At 38.9% G+C, this 20,637-nt stretch overlaps 2 protein-coding genes across 2 annotated transcripts; one reads left to right on the top strand and one right to left on the bottom strand.

Annotated features, from left to right (window-relative positions):
• Positions 1-72: 72 nt before the first annotated feature.
• LOC142392314 (inhibitor of nuclear factor kappa-B kinase subunit alpha-like) lies at positions 73-7,601 on the bottom strand. The gene is made up of 22 exons (XM_075478190.1): positions 7,342-7,601; positions 6,760-6,895; positions 6,561-6,655; positions 6,364-6,481; positions 6,218-6,287; positions 6,036-6,124; positions 5,836-5,925; positions 5,600-5,724; positions 5,284-5,391; positions 5,053-5,188; positions 4,731-4,931; positions 4,087-4,189; positions 3,701-3,824; positions 3,472-3,623; positions 3,309-3,370; positions 3,121-3,230; positions 2,824-2,873; positions 2,471-2,579; positions 2,194-2,341; positions 2,017-2,066; positions 1,697-1,796; positions 73-1,378 (listed from the first exon to the last, which is right to left on the bottom strand). Exons 2-22 carry the CDS (start codon positions 6,862-6,864, stop codon positions 1,319-1,321), a joined length of 2,205 nt encoding a protein of 734 aa, XP_075334305.1. The 5' UTR covers positions 6,865-6,895; positions 7,342-7,601; the 3' UTR covers positions 73-1,318.
• Positions 7,602-13,666: 6,065 nt separating this feature from the next.
• LOC142399475 (salivary plasminogen activator gamma-like) lies at positions 13,667-17,382 on the top strand. The gene is made up of 11 exons (XM_075484184.1): positions 13,667-13,783; positions 14,395-14,488; positions 14,583-14,613; positions 14,712-14,850; positions 14,927-15,009; positions 15,115-15,360; positions 15,450-15,630; positions 15,754-15,899; positions 15,999-16,139; positions 16,225-16,373; positions 16,580-17,382. Exons 2-11 carry the CDS (start codon positions 14,438-14,440, stop codon positions 16,772-16,774), a joined length of 1,362 nt encoding a protein of 453 aa, XP_075340299.1. The 5' UTR covers positions 13,667-13,783; positions 14,395-14,437; the 3' UTR covers positions 16,775-17,382.
• Positions 17,383-20,637: the final 3,255 nt, after the last annotated feature.

The following is a 20,637-nucleotide window of genomic DNA, read 5'->3' as shown; positions in this document are numbered from 1 at the left end:
TGTTTTTTGATAATCCTGCGCAACTACGTTGAAGTAAAATTACACTCGAGATATGCGTCCACAGGTATTTTGAGGGTAGATTTTAAGAACCTCTTTATTTATTCAAGCAAAAAAGTAAAATAATTTCCTGTTATTTGGTAAAATAGTAATGATGTGGCTGAGGAAATGGCTGGGAAGCAAGATTGCAAGTAATCGAGATTGTAAAATCATATTACAAAATGAAAAGTAAATCTCAGCTGGGCCTGGGATTAACATAGAAATATTCCACAGGTATTTCAAAAAGACACACAGCCAACATGAGACATAAAATGTGACACAAAGCAAGCAGAGACTGAACAAAAAGCCAAAACTGTGCAACAAAATGAGTAGTGAAACCAAATAAGACACAAACAGAACTATCCATGGAACTATCCATTTGACTTACAAAGTGAGCAAATGAAAGCACAAAACAAAACCAAAGGCACAGACGCAAAATAAGAACACACCACGCATAAGATGGGAAATGGCCACAAACAGAAACATGACTACAAATTAATTAAAAAAAAAACATTAAAATGTGATGTGAAATGAGATGTCCCCGAACATCTAAAATAGCCCACCAAATGACCACAAAGATGTAAATGAAGATGTGAAAAAAAAAGATGCAAATTGATGCAAAAAAAATAGCAAGATGCACAGCCTGATACACAAATTGTAGAAGTATTTTTAAACAAAATAATAATCTTGTAGTTTTGTGTGTGTGTCCTGATTCTGTGCAGGATGAGTGGGGCACATTTTACATGTCTGTGCCCAGGGGCCTGTTGTTTTATAATTTTTTTTATAACATCTTTTGACAGAAAGATGTAAGTTGGTCTTTAAACATCCTTGCATTTTGGATTTCAGCAGCTATTTCATCTCATCTGCCGTCTGCATATAAATAGCTATTTCAGTACTATTTTCAGTGGTGTTGCCCATGCTGAGAAAAAAATGTGACATTAACCAAGAAACAACTCGGCAAAAACAGTGCATACGTTCCATATATCTATAAAAATTTATTTGCATTCCTTCATTCACAATCTCTCAGCAGCAATGTTTCACTCTGATCAATAGTCCTATAAAAATAAATATGTCATTGCCACGGATGGAAAAATATTTCAGTAAATTTCTGAAAGTTTTTTTTTTAAGTTGAATCATGCATAGCTTACCAGGTCATGATGTTTTATACATTATTGTCTTACAGCATCACATCCGTGTAAGTAGCACTGCTCTAAAACACAAAGCTTTCATATAGAGTAACTCCGGCAAAGCGCTTATTACTCGTCCATTCTTTGGAAAGTCTCTAAAGCTTTTGAGACTCAATTTTCACAACTCCTAACTGAGTCCAGCTCCAGTCTTGAGCCTGAAGAGAGAAGAAAACAACAGTTCACACTGCATCACTAAACTTCCCATTCTCCACGCCATCCATTTCCCGTCATTTTAAGCAGGTCAACCTGCATATATTAGTAAAACACTGCATGATAAGAAGTTGTTTTTAAGATGGATAAAAAAAAAACTGTCTCATGTAATTTACATATGAGAAAGTTACTTAATAGTTACAGTGCTAAACTATTATTTTTTAAATCAACAGTGAACTGGTGTGTTTATACAGTATATTAGGCATTATTTCAGAGATCTGCTTATACACATTAGTGCAATATTTTGTGCCTGTATACCGTACCATAACACCGTGTTCCATCTCCTGGGTGGCATCTTGCAGCAGAGAAGTGAGATGACTCAAATAACGCTGATTTTCATCTAGGAGCTGATTAACTGTTTGACTGAAAATAAGACAACAAACTCTGCAGTGGCCGCATGACTTCAAGACATTTGTAATTAGGATGTTACATTGTAAGACCATATAGTGGCCTCCTGTGGCAGTTTTTGTGAATAAAAAAAAAAAAGAGCTAATCAAAAGAAAATGACAGATACAAATACAACCCAAACTTGTTCAGCTCTCTGAGGCTTGATGCAGTAGATTTTGTCTTCAACCGATCTTACCTGTCAGCAGGTTGTTCTGTAAGTGACAGAGCTGGAGAACTGTTCTGGGCCTAAAGACACAAACACACTACATTAGCTACATATTTAACTACCTTCAACATTTAACACATGTATTGCACCAAATATGTTGCGGATGTTAAAGAATATTTTTGGTACTGTTATTTATTACAAACTCACACAAGCAATCCTGAGAAGGTACCAGAAGTCTTTCTGTCTCTTCATTTGCATCTGCATCACCGCCGCCTCTGCAGTTTTTATGTTTTCTATCGCCCTTTCCAGCTTAGGGATCAAGTCCATGATGCGCCTCTTACAAACCAGGATTGTACTACAGAGAAAGAAAACGATGGGGGAAAATCCCAAATGACACTCAGGGAAATGTAAAATGATATCAGAGTTGGCCTCCGATTTAGATTCTTGCAAAAGCCTTCCTGAACTTAACCTGCTGATAATTTACCTGAGGTGAGTGTACAGGTCTTTTAGCACTCTGTCCTGGTTCTGAACGGTCTGGAGTATAGTCTTAACCATGTCTGAGCTATCACTGTAGCCATGAGGAGGGTCAGGACCTGCAAAAAAACACAACAAAAAAACTTTTAAGAATCATTCATGGACAACAATCGGACACAGTAATGTCAACAATATATGCGATTTCTTTAAGAATCCAGCTTTTTAAATTCACAGCCATGCTGAGGAATTTTTCAAACGATTGGAATCTTGTGACATATTTGTTCAGCTCTTCCAGCTGTATATTACAACTACAGTGTATAAATAACAACATTGATTATAAGATTAGATTGTAAGATTACTAACTTTTGCATTTAGCTTTAAGTTGCTTGTAGAGGTCAATAGCCTTTGTTTCACTGGAAAAAAAGACAAAAAGAGTTATCATTTGCAAAATGTTGTTATTTTTAGAGAATTTTGGCATAAAGTGCGCCCCATCACATACATTCTCACTAACTTGGCTGTGGATTGGAGTTGAAAGGCAGGATAAATATGAAACAATTATAGGGGTAAAAACAGTTTCAATACACATGTGAACACCTGACTGCTGTTTTGCGAGACGCTTCAAAAAAACATATGCGATTACAGTTTCTCAGAGATACTGACAGCTGTTCCATCACATCCCCTTGTCTCCAAGCAAATGGACTCCTCTGCAGCTCCACGATCTCAGAATGTAGAGCCACAATCTCCTCGTCCAGATACCTCACATCTGCAACCTACAGCAGGAAAAAAACATTATTGCACCTTTTTTGAACAACTGCAAGATATTGCCTTGAATTTTACGAATGTCCGACCTTTGCCAAACCGTCGAGCTTCTCTTCATTTTCTTGCCACATCTTCAGCATTTTCTCGGAAGCTTCAAACAAACACACAACAACAGCAGAAAGTCCACTTGAGGCTTTAGTAATGACCTAAAAGTATCATACGCATCACAACGGGTTATTAACATTCACTCACAAATGCCACTGTTCCTCTGCTTGGAGTATTGCTCCAGATCATACTGGATGCTGGTCTTGAAGAAAGCCAATTTGGCTCGGAGCTGCTGCGACTGGGAGAACAGCAGGTTCTTGTAGCGTGTTAAGTTGGTGTTATAACGCAGCAGACTCAGCCTACACAAGCACAAACACAAGTTAACAAAGTCTACTTGTGTTAGCTTGTGTTTCTGCTTGAGTGCTAATGTACTTACATGGCAGCCCTCTGCCCCTGGTACAGGCGAAGGTAGTCATCTTTCAGTCCGCATATATAGCTGACTGCTTCACCCCACACCTTTCTAAGAGCAGACAGGGGCAGCTGTGTCTTAGTCTCCCTGACTGAGAACACAGACAGAACAATGATGCTTAATCCACATTAATTTGGACACTGCATCATACTATTTACTAGAAATGAACTTCAGTAGAGACATGGAACCTTTTGTATTTGTCACTACAACTTCATGAGATATAAACCGAACCCACTAAAATAATATTTAGAAGTTTTAGTTCTTCTTTTAGTTAAGGAAACACTCCAGAGTCCTCATCAGCAGGAAAAAATGAAGAATAACGTGTAAGCTCAGGGTAGAGGTACATGTCTCACCTATAAAGTTGACACTGTCTGGTAGTGGCCTGGCAGTCAGTGGTCCGGAGTACTTAGTAAGGCTCTTATCAAACATGAAGACTATGCAGCTGTCCCAGCCACGCTAAAGACAAAAAGATAAATGTCTCTATGGATACTCAATATGCATTAGAGGTAGTTTGAAGAATGATTAAGAACAAAAAAACTTGGGTGGAAGGCTATGATCAGGGGTAGAATACACACCTGATCAAGAGATGCTAGAATCAGGCAATTCTCAAACGGTCAATCATATAGTGTAACAATGCATTGTCAAACAATTTGTTACCACAAAGCATTTAACTTTATATATTTTTACTCCACAAAAATTGACCCAAAACACAAAGTTAAATTTACCCTTGTTAAAAATGACCTTCTTTAAAATGAAGTGAAAATGTGTTAATGTTCCTATAACCAGAAATATAAGCAGATTGTAATTCAGGACAACACAATGCTTCAAAACAAAAATACCCAGATGAAAGCAAAAAAAAACAAAAACAGTAAATACTGTTGTCCACGGCTACATCTGCAACCGCTTGTTTGATTCCAGATATTTTGGCTCCTGTTTCTGTTTCTGTGTGTGTGTGAATGTGTGTGTGTGTGTGTGTGTGTGTGTGTGTGTCACATACCAAACCATCTGGCAGACATTGTGCAGGCGGCCTGCGTGGATCCAGGGACATTCCCGTCTCCAGCAGCAGCTCTTGATTCAGTGGCGATATGTGTGCCTGGGTGTCAGTTTCCAGACGAAGCTGCAGGGTGTGTAAACTCTCCTCAGCACCTAGAACCACCGAGTGCAGCTGGGCTGAGGTCATGTCCAACACATGAATGACCTGCAAAAAATAAACAAATGAGAGGTTTGCTTTGTTTATTGCCTTGTAGTCTAGTACAAAAAAAACCAAAACATTCCATTCAGTCAAATAAGAGAGTCCAGTGCAAATTCACAAGCTTAACCTTCATGCTGAGAATATTTTGCAGAGTGGTGTAGCAGTAAGGCTTGTTTGTTTCGGGATCCAGTCCTCCACCACGTGTCGCTGGGTCCCAAAGTAGCAACATCTGAAGAAGACACTCAACTGGTTCCAGCATCGGCCTATGAACACACACACAGACACACACCCAGGTCAGACAGAAGTTACTTAGAAGGAGACAATACTGAGCGTATTTAAAGCGTCTCTTTGTCTCTACCTGCTGAGATTGTTGGGATACGGAAGATGTGATGAGAATCGAACTTCTCCATTCATGTCCTCAACTGCCACAATGTCTTTTGGACCTTTGTTCTTGACTTTGCTTGTCCTACAAAAGCAGGAAAAAAAGTTTTTTCACTGCGTCCCTGCGTGGATGATGACATAATCATTCTTGGGTAAAAACTATCAAAAACAACTTGTGATTGTTGGCCAACAACTGTAAGCCTACTCTGGCACAAATTAGTTCTACATAAAATGGAAGCGTTCTGACACGCAGGCTCGTAGATGCATAGATGGGAGACGCATCTTCGGCTCACCACTGTACGGGCTGCATGTGGTGCAGAAAGGGCCGGAAGCCACAAGCGCATTCGAAGATCACTGTCCCAAAGCTCCAATAGTCCACAGTCACAGTGTAAGGGATACTCTCGAACAGCTCTGGAGCCTGCCAAGCACCCAAGAGTGATTTTCAATAAAAAGGGCATTACTGTTGGCGTTTGCTGAAAACAACAAAAGATTGCAGGAGAATGCGTCACAGATGCAACACTTCACTTACCAGATACTGGAGAGTTCCAGCAAAGGAGGTACAAAGACTTCCCTGATCCAGATCTTTTGCATAACCCAGGTCTATGATTTTATGAACAAGCTGAAGGAAACATATGTCCATGAAGAAAGCAAAGCATAGAAAAACGTGAAACATTTATGACATTGCAGATTCTAAAGGCATCATATATGTATAAGGGAATATTAGTTCACCTTCCCATCAACCTCCTGCAGGACAATATTCTCTGGCTTTAGGTCTCTGTGAATGATCTTATTTTCATGGAGATACTGAATACCAGAACCTGTATTAATTAAAAAAAAAAAAACATGTACACTATGTATCATCGTGTCATTAAGTCAACTTTTCATCAAAGTACAGATGATGGAAGCTTTACCAATGTCACTGAGCAACGAGAGGACTTCACTCTCCTTTAGGCCACAACAATTTTCTGGTTTATTCAGCACCTAACAGATACATCAGTTACAAGCAATGGCTTCAAAGATGGTCATTTCAAGTGTTTATAAAGTGCTCATCTGGTACCTTGCGCAGATCTCCTCTTGAGCAGTACTCCATAGCAAGCAGCGGTAGATCATTTACAGCAATGGAGGTCAATTCTTCTGGCACTTCTCTGGCCTGAACAATATTCCCATGACTCAGCCTGTAGGAACACATGCACCAAACACTAAAAAAAAATTGCGCAAAGGGTATTTTGGCGTACAAGAAGATTTGTCACTTACTTCTTCATTATCTGAATCTCTCGGCTCCATCGGTCTTTATTCTTACAGCTGAGCTCCAGGCGACAGATTTTCACAGCAATCTTTAATCTCATCTCCTGTTCCGGACACAGAGTAAAGGAGTAAAACAAATCAACACACATCTGGGTCTTGAGTTTATGCCTTTCAGGATGTACATGTACAAAAAAATGGCTGAACTTACAAGGTGCTGGTAAAGGTAGACGTGCCCAAAGCCTCCCACACCGAGTCTTTCCTTCATTTCCCAAGAGCCGCACAGCTGGCTCTGTTTGAGGGCAGGTCGCTCCATGTTGTGAGGTCGGCTGCAGTCTGCTAAACACCTGAGCAACAAAGAGCCATAACAACATAAACTTTTTGTTCAAGCCTGACATTTTTAACTGCAGTGTGGATCTTCTTCAAGGCTAATCTTCTTTTAAATCGTATTGATTTTGCCTGTTGTGCGCTGTTTGAGGTCTTCCTTTTATCAGAAGACGTGAATGCACATTAGTGCTTCTCATCAAAAAATAAGTTTGTACAACTTTTATACTGTATTGCACATGTACATCAAAGCTTAATCTAGATTGCAAACTATTTTTTTTAACTTGTTTTCCTTTTTCTCTTACTGAGGCTAACTAGCTGTTTGGTCAGTTGTTGTTTTAGTATTGGCAATATTAGGCCAACTAAAGTTAAAAAAAAAAAATTTAAAAAAACTTAAACCCGTCTTGACTGTCTACAACACATTATGAGCACGAGGTAACATCTTAATCTGTAAGCATTACCCACTCACCTGTCTTGTAGGTCAGAGTAAACAGATGGCAGCGTACTGTGTATGTCAGAACATTGTTGCTCCTTAGTTAGCTAACCATGTTGTTTACAGTTCTTTTTCTGAATTAGTGTTTGATTAAAAGGGATGGGCCAACAAACGTATGCCTTCACCCAATAACCATAGCTCTAAAGCTGAAGTTTGCGTTGTGTTTTTGTGATAATTTCGAGTGAAAAGCTACAGCGAAAATGACCGCGAGTCAGCGCAAAGTGAAAGCACATAATGACAGTGTGGAAATTGCCTCTGCGCATGCGCGTCTAGCCTGTCTGGCGCACTGTTCCTCCTGGTGGGGTTTTCCCTGCCGACCTACACCCAAAGCAATCAACAAAGTGTCGGTTTGTGGATTTCAAGTCAACAGGGGTTAAGATTATGGCTGCTCGTTTTACATTTTTATCATGAAAGCTGGGAAACTCCCTGGCAGCTAAAAAGCAATCTTTCCAAAACTTTAACCATGTCTTATTTTGCTCACTAGATGGAGCCATATACAATGATCACGAGCCCTTGGTTAAACAGTACCTTATGCAGACTGATGAAAAATTGCAGTGATACCAAGCGCGCATAATCGAGTATTAAAAGTGCGAAAAATAATACGTTTGCAGTACCTGTACCACACAGCAGCATCATATGGGCAGCTGTTGTTGACAACATTTCAAATCCACTGCACATATCTGTGAGTGTTCTTTGAAAATCCAATTATCCAAACAGAATAAAAAATAATCAGCCAACAAATTATCAGGGTAAGGTACAAACTGACTGCATACTAGCAGGTGTGTGCGTATTCCTGGAGAAGTGGTTGTACTCTTTAACTGCTGTCTAGTTTTCTTTCTTTAAATAGCACTTTTGCCATTTCCATTGATCCCAAGATTTTCACATTGTCACCTGTCTCTTTCTGCTTGATATTCAAATAAGCATCAGCATGAAATGATAGGCCTGAATTTCACACTTAAACCTGAGCAATGAATCCAATGAAAATAAATCAGTTTGGAGCACACTAGGTTAAAGGCACACCAGAGATGATTTCATGTATACTCTGTGATGAGAAAAAAAAAGTGTGGAAACATTCAGTATATCCGCCAAACTCTGCACTACACCACTGATCACAAGATTCCCCAAATTAAAAAAGTAAGTTCCGTGTTAGATTATTTTACACAGTAATGCATCACTGATTATAATCCAGGGACACTGTTTGTACTGTATGATGTAGGGGACAAGGTAAACAAGAGGTAGTTTAATAGAACTTTAGTTTACTTTAGGAAGATATTAAGATTGGTAGGGGCAGTAACTTCAGAGAAAGCTATGTTCAGATAGGCCAACAAACAAAAGATCCAGGGAGAAGACAAGGGGGTGAATCTAAAGGTATAACAGGAAGCAAGGACACGCATCAAACATGGAGTTAACTGTCCAGTTTAATGGCTTTTTTTGTAGTGACCGACTTGGATTCTGACTCAGATTAAACGTGAGTTGACTCAGGAACAAGAGGTATGCCAGCCAACTCAGACCCAAGAGTTGAACATTTATCAAGTGACTCAGACTCGGAAACAGGAGAGCCTTCAGAGACAACCCGGTACAGACTAAGAAACAAGAGGATTGTTAGTAGGCCCCAAGGCTCACTTAGTTGTTGACTGGCACGAACACAGGAGAGATGTCAGCCAAAGTTTTGGACAATGGAGCCTCCATAATACTGACCAGTGAGGGGGCTGGAAAAACGAAATTATGTCAGCGGAAGTCTCACTTCCGTCTAGAGGACATCATAGAAGTTGGCTCCAAAGCAGGATCAGGCAGGGAACTGGCTGGTTCTGTGCCAGCTTACTGGTGTACTGGCAGGACACAAGTAGGCCAAAGACTGGCCAACTTGAAATGAGATTGGGGGGGGGGGATCCCTCTACAGACTTCACAGGGAGCTAATCAACAAAGACAACACGGGGACAAAAAAAAAAGAAAAGGGTCGAGAAACAGAAAAAGACAAGAAGCAAAACAAAATATCATGCATGAGAAAGACTGCTTTATCAAAGTAAATAGGGAACCCAACAGTAAAAGAAGCCTGTTACTGCAATGATGAAAATTTCTCATTCTCTAGTTGCAGTATGATGACTTCAGTGTAGCTTCCTTCTATAAGAAATACTGTCAAATTTATGTAAAATTATCTTATATTAGCTTTTTCTTTTCATAGCTCAATTCTGTTAAAAAAATAAAGACAATCTTAACTATTTTCCATAACAACATGTCATGTTTCATATTGCAAAATATCAATCATTTCTGTGTGTAAAACTCACAGAAATGTCATTTGTCTGGGAGAACTCAAAGTTTCGTAATCTTTTGCACAAATGATGAGCTCAAAACAGACCTCAAGACATATGCAACCGACCAAGAAATGTGATGACATGGCTACAAGTGTGATTAATGGCTGATGCAATGACGGCCAAAGCGTTTATTGGTAACAGATCTGTATGATTATTTAGTAATCATGTAATAATTATATAGTAATTATCAGATATCCCAAATTCAACATTAGATGCACTAAAAAATAAGACAGTTCAGTTTGTTTCTGACAGACGATCAGGATGTCAGACTGCTTTTAAATAGAACGTTGATGGGAATTTAGAATTATTTTTAAATTTACATTAGAAATCACCTGAACAGTCATACAGTGTGTAGTTTATGAGTGCATGTCTGAGTGTGTGTCTATGTGAGGATGGAGAAATTAATTGTACCCATCATCATCATCACAAAGTATTTTAGTACATTGCATAATTTTTTCTCATCTTTCGATGCCTCATGTTTGTAGTCTGCCTGTTCAGTGGTGTGTGACTGTGTGCATATATGCACACACACAACAGCAGAGACAAGCTCTAGCCTTCCACCACCCTAAACAGGATGAAGCAGGCATAGAGAATGATGGCTGATTACATGTTCCTGCCCAGAACTCTTAGAGATAAGACACAACATTTTCAATAGAAGTACACTTTTTTTTTTTTTTTTTTTTACAAAGAATGTGTATGGGGATGAAATCTCCACATATGCCCAAAGCAGACTGGCAAGTTAGAAATACACATGTACTGGTCTGTTATTAAAAGAGCATAATTTTCATTAGATAAATGTGATAAATGAGTTTTTATCAATGCAAAGGTGCTTGGAAGTTTGTGAATACTTTAGCACATTTCTGTATAATTATGACCTAAAACATTATCAGAAGAGGGTGACACAGAGGTGTGATGCTCACCGCAGTCGCCTCCCTGTGCTTTTGTGAATTTTCTCAAGGCACTCAGGCTTATTGTGACAGTGCAAAAACATGCAGGTTTGGTTAATTGGTGATCTGAAATTGACTAAAAGAGTGAACATTCAAGGTGGTTTGTCTCTTTTGTTTGTTGTGTTGGCTCTTGACAGACTGGTGACCTCTTCACACCTCTCGCCCAGTGGTGGATGGGATTGACTCCTACCCTCCTGTGACTCTGAATAGCACAAAGTAGATGTAGAAAATGAATGAAGGAACCTTGTTAAAAGTCCACCAAGTATATAAAGAGAGCCTTGTTAAAACAAACCACAAGTTGTCAGTTGTTTATTTTGAAAAAAAAAGGCTTGAGATGTTTCTGAAATCATGCTGTTTGAGTTTGTCTGCTAAAGAACAACAGACCAAGAACCGTGTTTTTTGTAAGCAGTGTCGATTTGGTTTTAGGGACATGAAATAAGAGTGACTCATTATGAAGAAGATAGATTAAACCATAATGGGTCACTTGTGAACTACTTTGAGGTTGTTTATGCCATTTCTTTGAGACGTGGGTGATCTGACACATCTAAAGGCGTCAGTTCACAAGTGGTATTAACATGTATTCGCATTCAACTAAAGTGACCACTTGTGGGTAGATGTGACATCCTGAAGGTTTTCATTAAATACATTTTCTTCTTGAAGTATTGGGTACTTTCCAGAATCTAGTGTGTATAGCATAGTGGGTTAATTTTAGATACAAGGCACAGAGAATTATATACATAACTTTTACTCAGTATATCATGCATAAATGAGTTGAAATGTCACATATATACAAGTGATGCCATAGTTTGTACCTTTTAAAAAGTGTGATAGTGAAACATTAAAGATGTGTTTTGTTAGAAATTCAGGAAATAGATTCATGTTCTTTGCTTTGAGGATGAAAAATGACCAATGAGATTGTAACCACACTCTAATGCATGACAGTGTGCAGCTCTCAGAATTAATTCCAATTTTAAATTTTTAGTTCACACTTTTTTTTTCACAGAAGTATTTGTCATTTTCTCCTTCCTGGTTTTTTATGCTCTATAACACAGTTCTTGTGAGAGTGTGTTTCCTCTTTCTGTTTAGATCTAAAATCCCTCATATCTTGGATTTGAGCCCGGTTTTAAGGACTGATAAGGCCACAGAGTAAAAACTATGCTCAACACAAATTCTTTTTATTTACATATGTGTGTTTTTAAGCAATCCATCTACAAACCCTGCACACATTCTCTTGGTCAACCCGAAGCTGTTAGATAAAAATGTTTTATGTTTTGAAGGTGAAGGTGAGTCAAATTTACTTTGCAGGAATTGCATTTTTATGTGTATTTAAATTTCAAGCTGTATTTCAAGCTTAATTTCAATGGGATACAAAATATCGTGAGCAAAAAGTGATGATATCAAACAAAAAGAAGGAAGATTATTTTGTCTGACAAAGACAGACCTATATTATCTATATTTTCCTGATCAAAACAGGACACATAATTAGGAAATAAAGCAGCAACTTAGAGTGAGTTTTGAGCCTTTAGGACAGTTTTTGGAGTGTGACTGGTTTGGATTGGGGGAGACAGGAGCCTTTAGTCAAAATTACAAAAATCACACGCTGCATGCTACAGCTGGCTCAACCACAAATATCCTGGAATTTCCTCGGTTGACTAATTTTATCATATAGTTCCTCTTTTGGTCAAACACCTGTATGAGATAGACCTTTTAAGATACATGAAATTACAGTTAAATATAATACCATTAAGATGTGTTGTACAGCTGTTCCTGAACTTGGCATCATGTCCGTATTTTTCTTATCGGTTAAAGACTTCCAGCCTTGCACAAAGGAAACACGTCTTTCTTTGTTTTTTTTTTCTTTTGGTAACCATCAAAGTAAAGGAAATGTGAGTAACACTAGCGTCAGAGTTATTAATGAGGTAATTTATGGGGAAGATTTCAGTTGAGAAATGCCATTACAAGATGCTAGACAATACCTATTGTTTATGGGGAAGTTGTGATTTCATGTCATAATACGGTGGGAAAATAACATTGTTGAATGTTGAGGCCGAAGCACTGGTACTGAAGCCAAATTTTCTGTTACTTATCAATATCTACTCTCAATTGAGGATGCAGCTCTACATGTAATAACAAGCAGAACATTCAATTTAATGTATGCATCATTAATGTATGTATCAGATGCAGTTCATTGTCACGTGAAGAAGGAGGTGAGATCTGATAACTCTACATAAACTCATTAAGTGGCCTCTTTGTCTTTACACTTTTCTATGTAAAATCACTTTAAACTAATGAAAAATATTACACGATGATATTAAGATTCATAAAAAAGATCTAATTTGTTAGTCTTTCACAACAGAATGTAACAATGAAAGTAAATGGTACACGGTATAGAGAAACCAATTGGAGCTAACTTAATCTTGTTGAAAGTCGTGCCTGAGCTGTGTGTTATTAGTTGGACAATGAGGCATTGCAATGAAATGGAATTTGTTTTAAGTTGAGAGATGGCATTTTAGAACAGCTGCTGAATATGAGCTCATCCCCTGAGAAATAAAACGACGTGCATTGTATTTTTTATCGTAAAGGTGATGATGAAAATATATTCAACCCACATATTTTAAAATCTATCTAAGGTCTTAAAAAATCTTTGATGCCTTGAATGCGCTTAGACTTCAGAGCCATATTACAGCAACAGATCATGTGTTGCAGAGCTAAAAAGATTCCTTAAAACATTGTTTTTCTTGTGTCTTTACGGTGAACAGACTGTCCACTCAGCAAATTTCTGTTGCAGTTACATGTCCGTCTCAGATTTGTCACTATTTCTGATGCTTTGATGGTACACATTGCCAATTATGGGTATATTTTCAACTGAATATTTTTGCTATAAGAGGAATTGGGTGTTCACTATATGTGTCACAGGACATGACAAATTCTCTGATTTGCTCAGCAATTGGATGTAGGGGATGTTTTCTTTTGCGGTCTAAACACCTCCCACTTACAGCTCTATCTTTTTAAAAGGGGAGGTAACTGATCAGTACTGCAGTAGCAGAACAACTGTGGTGTGAGTTAAAGTCAGCCCACATAATAGCAGCATAAGGAAACAGAGAGGAGAGGAGTCACCTCAACTAGGGGAAATAGAGTCTTCATAGAGTCTTCAGAAAGGTAATCAATTCTCTAAAGCTTCATAGACTGTTGCATTCTTAGAAATATCAGTTGTTGTTTTAGTTTATCTCATAGATGCTTACGACAGAACCTGATACTGATATTTACACATAAGAAATGTTCTCGGCAAGTAAATCCAAGAGAAGTAAATCTTTCCCCGTGCAGACGTTTTCTTTTGTCATTATCTCTGCGACAGCACATATCTAGAATATCTGGAAATTCAACACTTGATATGTAATGATGTAATGATGTGCACAGGAGTCGCCGTAATCTACTAACCTAAATTGATACTGCACTCACTGCTCAGATAGAAACTATGTTTACAGTCCACAGCATGCAAAGTGAACATCCTCCAGCTGTCACTCACACACAAAAAATCTTCAAGGAATGTTGAATACTTTGCACTTTGCACATAATGGCTGTTTGAACTCTTTATGCGCTTTCCACTTCAGTCCAGTTCAACACACCATGCAGGCACCTCATTTACAGCTATGCTGGCTTTGACATGTGCTTTTTAAATATAAACTCCATATAAGGACACAGGAGCCTAACACCCACTCCTCTGGTTTTAACATGTTCCATTTCTGTTATTTTGTTGTGTCCATTGTCAGACAAAAATATACCCAGTAAGCAGAAGTGAAACGGGAAGTGAGGATGAACCTATTTGTCATCATCTCCGTCCTTGCATCGCTCAGTGTCAATGTGGTAAGCACCAAAGAGGGGAGCTAATCTTTAGTTTAAAGAAGATGCAGAAGGTTGCATAAAAGTGCCTAACTGAGTTTGTCTCTACTTTTCTCAGGCCTTTTCTCGAAGATGGTCCAAAAAGAAAGGTAAGTCACCTGTCCAGGCCATATTCTCACAGTGATTTTTATGCTTTATAGCTAAATTAATTGAATGTTCTCGCCTGTGTTTGCATGATGATCTGCAGTGATGTGTTGGTCTGGGGATGGGAGCAGTTACAGAGGATTAGTTGACAAATCATCAAAAGGACGGAGGTGTCTTTACTGGAATCGGGTGATGCATCCCTGGGGTGCTCCGGAGGGAATTGGAACCCATAATTACTGCAGGTATATTTTAAATCTGATGCCTTGACTTGTTGAAAAGAAGTGCCAAATTTTTAATGCAATTGCACTTTAACATTAGGAATCCTGATCAGAGTGTGATGCCTTGGTGTTATGTGAGAAAAGAGAGGTGGATTGTGAGTGAATTCTGCGATGTTCCCAGATGTAAGAATTCATATTTATTTATTACTTAACATAGAATTAGTCATTAAAGTATTGAGTGTTTATCTAAGATATCTCTACAGATGTCCGTTTTCTGCTCCAACACAGGTTCTACATCAACAGTAAAACCAACAATAAGACCAACAATGAGACCAACAGTAAAACCAACAACACACTCAACAGTGAGGCCAACAATAAGACCAAGAATGAGACCAACAATGAGACCAACAATGAGACCAACAATGAGACCAACAGTAAAATCAACAACGCACTCAACAGTGAGGCCAACAATAAGACCAACAATGAGACCAACAGTAAAACCAACATTAAAACCTTCCGCACCGGTGGACACAGGTAGTTTAGCCTTGTAAGTCCACGTTTTCTCATTGGCACCAAGATATTTCCTTCATCAGTCCATTGATCCTTTCTGTATTTCCCTCCAGAGCGGACGTGTGGCGAGCTGTCTAAACGGAGGATGAATAAAATTGTGGGAGGCTCTTTTATACCCATAGAGTCACATCCATGGATTGCTGCTATATTCTCTAAGCGACGTCGTTTCCTTTGTGGGGGTTCCCTCATCTCGCCCTGCTGGGTTCTCACAGCTGCTCACTGCTTTCCCAATGAGTGAGGAAACACCTTTTCTCTACTGCAATTATGATACTATAATGTGACATATATTGGTACGTAAGATGTTTACCGTTTGTGTGTCTGTGTGTGTTTCACCCATTTGCATGTGGTTCTGCTCAGTGAGGATATTGAACTCAAACATCTATCCGTGTTCCTGGGGAAGACTGCCATCAATGACACGGATGCCAACAGGGAGCAGAGATTTACAGTCGAAAAAATAATCATCCACCAAGATTTTAACGACACCAGCTTCAACAACGACATAGGTGTGCATGTGCATTGTGTATTCAGATACGGCACAAATGAGAAAATGATCTGTGTGCAGACCTCATCCATGTGTTTATTGTTTTATTTTTACATTTCAGCACTATTAAAGATCAAAAACTCAAATGGAGGATGTGCAATTAAGACAGCCTCTGTGCGTACAGTTTGCCTTCCTCCGCCTCACACTCAGCTTCTTCCAGGATTCACATGCAGCATTGCTGGATTTGGGAAGGAGGCATTCGGTAAGAACAGCAGAAACCATTGGACTCATGACTGATATCGCAGCCATTTCATTGAATCGCATACCTGACACTGTGTCGTCTGCAGGCTCCTGGAGGTACTCACAGCTCTTGAAACAGGGTGATGTAAAATTACTCTCCAACACCGAGTGCAGCGGAGATTTGTCCTATAAAGATCGCATCACTGAAAACATGCAATGTGCTGCGAGCCCTGACTGGAGCACAGATTCCTGCAAAGTAAGCACACAGTCCAGTGATTGAATATAAGCGTTTGACTGGTTTCCCTTAAGTTGAACTTTCATTGCTCTGATTTATAATGGTAACAAAGGTGAAATATAATTTTTTATGCCAACCATCAGTCCATTATTAACTGATTCCTTACACTCCTTTAGAATTTGAGCCACTTTTCATGTCTAAGTGATTGACTGACCCTTTCCTCACAGGGTGATTCAGGTGGTCCACTGGTGTGTACAGCTTCAGGCCGTATGTTTCTGTTTGGGGTGGTGAGCTGGGGTGACGGTTGTGCTAAGAAGAACAAGCCAGGTGTTTATACCCGGGTGACCAACTACAACAAGTGGATCGCAGAGAACTCGGGTCTCTTCGAATACACGAAAGGACTGATGTATCCTCAAAAATAAAACCGCTTCCAAAGGTTGTAATCTGCTTGCACTGCATATTTCTAAAACCAGAGTTTGGCAGCTGTTTTGAAAAGCTCTGTATGTTTGCAAGCATGTACAGATGTCACAGGTTCAGTTTGAAATGAGGATGCCAGATGATGTCATTACTGGGCCAAAATGAAATTTGGCATTTAGATAAGACAAATTTACCTTTGTTGTGTCATCTTTGTTTCATGGAGAAAATCATCCAAGGATGTTAAAGTAGGACAAAGTTTGCATCTATGTTTGAAAATGTAAGTTGAAATAGAGGTTTCTATGCAATGAATTTGTACATTTACATCTCATGTTTAAAGAGCAATTTGCTGTTAATGTAAAGTGACGGTATTTTTACTTTTACAGTTGTCGGTGAATGTTTTACGAACATATTTTATCATGATATATTAGATATGCTATTATGATAGTGTATAGTATATTTTGTATACACATGCATAAGCTTTCCTTATAACAGGATGGATTTAGAAATCTATACACACTTTATTTATCTTATTTAATAACTATATTCTCTTTTGGAAGGCTGGCCCTGCTGTTGAGTATTTTTCTTAATGACAAATAAAAACAATTACATATCAGATTGTTGTCATACACGTTTATGTCTAAACTCTAAATGTTCCTGTCTTACACACATGAAACCATACACACCCTCTGACACTTCAGAAGAGAAACACTGAGCAGCTGAGAGGGAACATGCATGTCCGTGTCCTTAAATGTGAAAAATATTCAAAAAACTGTCTTTTATTCAGTTAAATGCAGATTGATCCAAACAGAACTTAGCCTTTAATAGTTTTAGCTTTTAATGCTTAAAAAAGGGGAAAGAATTGTAGTATGAGAAGTGATTGTGTCACAAATTGTGTCACTATAAAAATGAAGAAATCAGATTGAGGCCATTTGACATTCTTTTCCCTAAGTCAAACACTGGAGGACAGTATTGTGCAAAAATGACCTACAGACGCCTGTACAGTCGCTAACATACAGTCCATTGACTATTTTGGTATAAACCATGATGGCATGAAAACTGATAAAGTCAGGTGTACATAAGTGTGAATGAATACAGCAGTGCTGTTCAATTCCTTATGAAAAGCAACAAAAGTCAAATAATAAATACATTTTTAAAAAAAAATACATTTTAAACTCTTGGCCATTTCCTTTTAATAATTCAGAGTCTTTGGGGTGCTTGCTGGTTGAGTGGTAAGGAGCATGTCCCATGTTGGCAACTCCCATTTACAGCAATTGCCTGTTCAAGTCCCAACATACCTATCTTTACTGCATGTCCTCCCTTAGTCTTTTTCCTCTCTTCACTGACCTGTTTGTTAAAGGTAAAAAATGCACCCCCCCCAGAAAAAAAATGTCACTGACCAACTCTATTATATTTGAAAAATACAATTAAATCTAAAATCTAATGTCATCTACACATTCAAAAGTTCAGGAAGCGGCAAAGAATGCAGAGAAGGTTATCGTCGCACTGTTTGTTCATTGGGGACAGCTGAGCGTGGGTATAAATGAGAATTTTATACAGTTTTTCAGCATCTACTGTGGATAATACTAAGAAAAGATTCATGGTGTCTGAAGGAAATCTCAGTGCCTTCTGGACTAACTTTTAAGGGTGAGGACCTTTACTGAAAGTGTTTGTAGGCCCTCTTATGGTAGCACCTGGATTGTGCATGTGCTGCTTGCCAGGCCTTGGCTTCCTGCATCTTCTAGTACAACTGAGCCAGAGCCCATCCTGCTAGTATCAGCGTCTGCAGATGCCCCACCAGTCCAAGTCATGGGATTATAGATGCCCCACCTGGTCCAGTTCCTCCCATGTAGTCTGCAGACATTTAGTCAGTCATTAAGTAAGCTGGCATTCAGGCAGAACCAGTTCAGAGATACAATCTCTCCCATTACGGTCAGCTCAGTTGATTTTGTCCCACTTGCTTTCTAGCTGACACCTAGAGGGGTCCCAGCCTTTTCCTGTCTGTCCCATCAGCTGCTTGGCCTACTCTTGGAACGCATCTGGCTAGTTAGTGTCTGGCCTGACGGGTGACCCAAGAGGATCCTCGCCTGTCATCTAGCCTTCACAAGCAACCCCTTGAACTGTTCTCTTGCCTGCCCTTGCTGTTGTCCTTATGATAGCCCTTGCCTGTCTCTCCAGCATGCAGTTTTTTTTTTACTGGGTTGTTTTATCTCTGTTCCAGGTCTGTTATGCAGAAATGAATGTATCGTAACAAAATTATTTAAAAAAAAAAAAAATTGTACTGGCTACTGTGAAAAAAATGTAAAATCAATAACCACGGTGGAGGATTTTTCTGCCTTTTTTTTTTTTTTTTGCTTTTGTCTATACTGTCCCAACAATTTGTCTGGTTTGAGAGTAGCAAATAAGACATCAAAGAATAAAATACATCCACATAAATGTGTTGACCAATTTCATGATCATTGAGAATATAACTGTTGAGACATTTCACTAAACTCATTAGGATTCATCATACAAACTATAATCACAATGCAACAAGCAGGTGTTAATATATACATGATTTTAGATCAAAAGGGTGACCCGAGCGACATACAGACATTACAACTCCTTGAGAATTGCTACTATCATGGCCAAAAACTATAGTTTGGTCAGAATTATTGCAGTTTTACCTGATTGCCAAAAGGAGGATCTCTGCCGAAGGGTTTATTAAAACAATTGCTTTTTCACAGTATAAAAGATTGTGTTATTGCAGCAGTCCTGACATGCATGTAAACTATTGTATGAAACATGACTGATACAATCTTAAGGAAACAAAGCATTATGCAGTGGGAGTGACAATAACGTCTAAATGTGAGTGTATTACTTTACTCTTTGTCTATATAGACTTTGAGATTGGTATGCATATGATGAGGTTACATTTAAAAACTCTGAAAAGGTTTATATATCCATGTAAGCACAGTGTAAATGAAAGCAGTTCTACTAAACATGGTTCTTCTGCACAGTGGCAAAGGCCAAGCATCCCATCTTGTTACACAGTCTATGACTCACACCTCTCTTATACCCCATACCTCTAACACCCACACCCACTCTATAATAGAAACATTTCACGGGAAGGCTGCATCACTTCTCCATCCATGACAAATATTATCATTGTGGTATAAGCATCTTAGTACACTGTGAGCAACCGCAATCCAGCTGGTAATTACTAAAAGTAACACTTCAAAATCTACCAAAGCAACCTGCTGCAATGTTTTCTATCAAAGCCTGTTTGGACAAGTCCACATATACAGATAGTTTGCAGAGGGGCTACTGGAGCCAATCAGGGATGGTCCTGCACCCCCTCAATTACTCACAGACACCAGTTTACTTTACTGCTTCTCTTACTGTGCCTCAGTCCATATATGGGTTTGAGATGCAGCGAGTCTAACTCTTACTCCTCTTTAAGGACAATTCCTGACAAGAGGAGATGAAATGAGAGGATAGACACTGGGTCCGTTCCATCCAAGTGGACCGGACATTGCATAGCATAGCAATCTCACATGCAAACCATTCATGAAAGGTCTCTTTGGTACAGAGTCTTTGGTCAGCATGGGGTCTCAGGGGTATAAATACTGCTGTTTTGCTTTTTGGGTCTCTGGTTTCCTCAACACAGACTTAATTTCAGGAGAAGGGACAACCCTACCACACACACACATACACACACACACAGAAACACACACACATACACACACACACACACACACACAGAGAGAGAGAGAGAAAGAGAGAGAGAGAGAGAGAGAGAAAACCAGTGAACATACACCTAACTACAATGGTGGGTAAATTTATATTTCTTCCATATAAGTTGATTTAAAAGGCTTGGTTTCACTTTGAT

This window comes from Odontesthes bonariensis, chromosome 2, assembly GCF_027942865.1.
Source record: "Odontesthes bonariensis isolate fOdoBon6 chromosome 2, fOdoBon6.hap1, whole genome shotgun sequence".
In the NCBI taxonomy this organism is placed as follows: Eukaryota; Metazoa; Chordata; class Actinopteri; order Atheriniformes; family Atherinopsidae; genus Odontesthes; species Odontesthes bonariensis.
This window is presented reverse-complemented; position numbering and strand designations above follow the sequence as displayed.